At 45.1% G+C, this 1,192-nt stretch overlaps 1 protein-coding gene across 2 annotated transcripts in view; it reads left to right on the top strand.

Annotated features, from left to right (window-relative positions):
- Nucleotides 1-1,192, top strand: part of Tti1 (TELO2 interacting protein 1) — a gene marked incomplete at its 3' end in the record, with an annotated part of 37,613 nt that overhangs the window by 28,676 nt on the left and 7,745 nt on the right. For both annotated transcript variants that reach the window (XM_008850871.2, XM_029554920.1), the window contains 1 exon segment: nucleotides 7-201. In XM_008850871.2, coding sequence (XP_008849093.1) covers nucleotides 7-201 — 195 coding nt within the window.

Genomic DNA, 1,192 nt, shown 5'->3' with positions numbered 1-1,192 from the left:
CTACAGCCCACTGGTTCCCAGACACAGGCTATACTGGGCAGCTCCAAGAACCAACCATAGAGGCAGAGGGAAGTCAAGCACCAGCAGTCTCTGAGGCCAGCACTACACCTGAGGACATTGAGCAGTTTGTGCTGAGCTACCTCAAAGAGAAGGATGTGGCAGAGGGGAATGTCTCCAGCTCTGACTCTGACAACGAAGAAGGTAATTGCTGTTTATCTTGGCTTAGCTGGTTCCTTCTGACATAATTGTGAAAATAACAAAATGTCATTCCAGAAAGTACTAAAGAAGCATTACCCATAACCTCACATGCTAACAACCATTCTTTATTTGCATTCTTCTTTTTCCGTTTTCTTATTACAAACCCATTTTTACTGGGCAGGCAGAGACTGGAAGATCCCTGAGACTTGCTAGCCAGCCAGTCTAGCCAAATTGGTGAGCTCCAGGTCAGTGAAAGACCCTGTCTCAAAGGAGGTGGACAGTGTCCCTGAGGGTGACACCTAAGATTGACTTCAGGCCTCTATGCACATGTGTGTACATGTATGCATCATGAACTGCACACATAACCACACTTGAAAAAAACAAAAGCAGATTGTTATTACTTCCTTCAGGGGTGCGGTGGGAAGGGTTACTGTTTTCTAGAAAGGCTCGATAAAATCAGATTCCTTCTTAACCAACAGGACTTAATGTCACTTAAAAGCTTACTGAGATGAGAGCCTATGAGAAGACTCAGGGAAAGGCTTTTGCTGCCAAGCCTAATGACCTGAGTTGAATCCTTAGGACCCATGTGGTGGAAGGAGAGAACTAACTCCCTCCGGCTTCCATGTGCATGCCCCTCCTGCTCTAAATAAATAATTTTTTAAATTAAAAAAAAAAAAAAAAAAACTACTATGCCGGGCATGGTGGTACACACCTTTGATCCCAGTACAGAGGCAGGCGGATGTCTGAGTTTAAGGCCAGCCTGGTCTACATAGTGAGTTCCAGGTCAGCTGACCCCCGCCTCTCTGTTCACTCCCCCTCTTCTCTAAAAAAAAAATTTTTTAAATTTAAAAAAAAAAAAAAAAAAAACTACTATGCCGGGCATGGTGGTACACACCTTTGATCCCAGTACAGAGGCAGGCGGATGTCTGAGTTTAAGGCCAGCCTGGGCTACATAGTGAGTTCCAGGTCAGCTGACGCTACAGGGGGACCTTGT

This window comes from Nannospalax galili, unplaced genomic scaffold (genome assembly GCF_000622305.1).
Source record: "Nannospalax galili isolate Female #2095 unplaced genomic scaffold, S.galili_v1.0 scaffold3946, whole genome shotgun sequence".
NCBI classification, from domain to species: domain Eukaryota; kingdom Metazoa; phylum Chordata; class Mammalia; order Rodentia; family Spalacidae; genus Nannospalax; species Nannospalax galili.
This window is presented reverse-complemented; position numbering and strand designations above follow the sequence as displayed.